Source organism: Branchiostoma belcheri, unplaced genomic scaffold (assembly GCF_001625305.1).
Source record: "Branchiostoma belcheri isolate BF01 breed outbred unplaced genomic scaffold, Haploidv18h27 scaffold1073, whole genome shotgun sequence".
Taxonomy (NCBI): domain Eukaryota; kingdom Metazoa; phylum Chordata; class Leptocardii; order Amphioxiformes; family Branchiostomatidae; genus Branchiostoma; species Branchiostoma belcheri.
Genome location: NW_017802462.1, coordinates 1 through 2,754, shown reverse-complemented (window position 1 = coordinate 2,754; position 2,754 = coordinate 1). Strand labels below are relative to the sequence as shown.

The 2,754-nt window shown below is 42.2% G+C and overlaps 1 protein-coding gene across 1 annotated transcript; it reads right to left on the bottom strand.

Moving 5' to 3' along the window:
• Positions 1-401: 401 nt before the first annotated feature.
• Positions 402-1,885, bottom strand: LOC109480045 (the record flags this gene model as incomplete). Its single annotated transcript, XM_019782193.1, has 2 exons — positions 402-1,000; positions 1,776-1,885. Coding segments are annotated over 2 exons (466 nt in total), but the record flags the coding sequence as incomplete, so codon positions are not given.
• Between the last annotated feature and the right edge of the window lie 869 nt (positions 1,886-2,754).

Below are 2,754 nucleotides of genomic sequence, written 5' to 3'. Positions count from 1 at the left end.
TCACTTACTGTGGCCTAAGTACAGCATCAATATTTGCTATAGGCAGGCCATCTTCTAGCGTGGTAATTGCCTCAGCTATATTGAATCTAAATGCAATACACAGAAACAATTTCCTTCACATGTTATACTTTTAATACACAAAGACTTGAAGTACATTTTCGTCAGAGGAGAACACCGTCATGTCACAGCAGGTGGTTGGGGAAAGCGATATCTGCGGAGTAACTTCTATAACGTTATATGACCAAACTAAAGTGCAACTGAGGAGTAAGACACTCGTGTAGGCCCTACAGCTACCTGTTTGAAATGTTTGTCGCTAATTAGTTATATACGTTCCAATGATAGTTTTTATGAAGTTGACATAATACTTATATATACTTGACATATCTCACTCTCACTATCAGGACTACAAATTTCATTGTTAAAAAATGTTTGTCTCCATAACCCTTTACCAGTCAAACAATGAAAAAAACAAACACCCCGAAACAAATGTTAATGCCACTAACATCGGCCCTACAACTACGGGGCAAGACTATGATTTTTCAGAGATCTTCCTTTCATTAATATTCTTCAATTTTTGCCCTGATTCATCTTCTAAGCTTGGCCATTTCAGAAACTCGTGGGCTTCTTCACCTGCTTTCTTGAGGTCAGGCATCTAGATCTTTTTCTCGGATAAACTGCATTGTTTCCTGGAGGTCATTCAGGAAGCGGCTCTCTCGTGCCTTCAACCCGGTCTTGCTTGCTTCCCCTTCGCGGGCGACTTGCTTCTTGTAGCCGACGGTCTCTTGCAGATCGGACAAGACGCTCTCCCTCCGGTCTTGAGCTTCCTTCCTTACGTCCCAAGCTTCAAGGGTCTCCCGAAACTCGCGTACGGCCAGTGCGGCTTTCAGCCCTTTATCGTGCATTGGGCTATCCAGGGGGCCGCCGCGCTTTACAAGAGAATACAAATTCGCAAGATCGGACAGGAACTCTCCTCTCGCGAGCTCGTTGTTTTGCGGATCAGCTGTAAAGAAATCACAAACATATCAGTTCGCTGTTGCCGTCGCTAAAGATGCCTTTAAAAGGAAAAAAAGGTTAGAATTAGAGTCAGGATCCTCATCATCAAAATGATAAAAATCGTTTTTTTAGCCAAAATTCTGATTATTTGCTGAGCAATTATGGTGCCGACTTGTTCTGGGCTTGGTGCTGAGTTGTCTTGGCATTGCGGGGAATACATGCGGGCAGCTATATGAGCTTGCCGGATTTTAGTCAATCTGTGATGAAACTTTGCAACATAACATTTTGTTCATTTCCTATTCATAACAATTTATTTTTTAAAGAAAATAACACCTGCTTCTAGACTATGATGCATGAGTTCGTAAGCCTGTTGCACATGAGGAATGACGTCCAAGGCTCGTGTCTTCAGAGACAGGGTCATGGTCGGACTTCTCGGCTGGATTTTTAGTTTTGGCAGAACCTAGTCTGGTAACAAGACCCCCGTGAGTCAGCGCTATTTTTCGGCGCTGGTAGCGTCACGGGCCGCCAAACAAGGACCCAATTACGGCACGCCGGAGGTAGCTTTATGCAGGAAAACCAGTAAGTTGGATAGGTCCGTGGGTATAGATCGGCTCACTGTGCCTAGTAATTATCCGGGGAAGAAAATTCACCCCCTAAGGTTTGGTACCCAGGCTAGCCAGAACCCAAGTCACAAACAATACATTTCTTAAACTTCAGTTCCCATTTAAACAGCCTGCATAGTTTAATACACTTTGCAGATTAGGATATACTAGTAAGCATACCGGCATCTCGCTTCACTCGGGGGTTTCCCTGAACCACGGCTATGGTCAGGACCAGGCACAGAGGTAGGCAGCTTTCATCTTCACAACTCAACTTGTAACGTGCTGTGTAGCTATAGGGAAAAAACAAAAACAAACAGCAAACATGAACGTTTGCGTCAAGCCACAATACCTCGGGAAGCTGAGAAAAGACTTTGTGATTGTTCCACACGAATGAGCAGGGCGAGTGCAGAGAAGATTTTTTTACAGGGAAGTACAGAGAAGAATTTCTTTACAAAGAAAGCCAGCTTTCTGGACATACAGCGCCCTACTTCGCCTAGAATCATGTGGACCAAACTAGTTTCCCAATTTCTATATACGGAAATAGCAATATAAAATAGACACTTCTTACCCTCAAAAATGAAGACACCTGTTCCTTCTGACTCTTCAGAGTTCAGACAAACTGGGCGGACAGACACCTGCGCGAAGAACTAGTTTCATAATTAGAATCGTCCAAGTTAAGAAGGAGGGGGATGAACAGCCTCTTTTTTCAAAATGGGTAAACCAACTTCAATTCCAAACATCCAAAATCGGTATACACAGGTACAATAGGTATCCAGATAGCATAGCAGTCCACATAGCATTATTTTGTTTTTGTTCTATAATTAATGGCTTACATGTTGTAATCTGTAGTTCTTCTTGCTCCCCTTACAAAATTGGTACATGCCTGAGATAACAGGTCTGTCAACTCTGGTACTTTGCATGCTAATTATCACATAGCTATAGCTCTAGACAACTACCTTTTATCATGTAGATTTTAGTATTTTAAACTACGTTTCATTGTTCTTCTATGTTTGTAATCTGCAATTAGCCCACCGGGCATGAATTTGCAATAAACTTCTTATTATCGAAATTGACTTCTGTAATTATCTTCATTCTGTGTTAAAAAACGCGGTTTAAACCACCTGTAAGTTTGACAGACGTCCACATTAACGTTCATTGA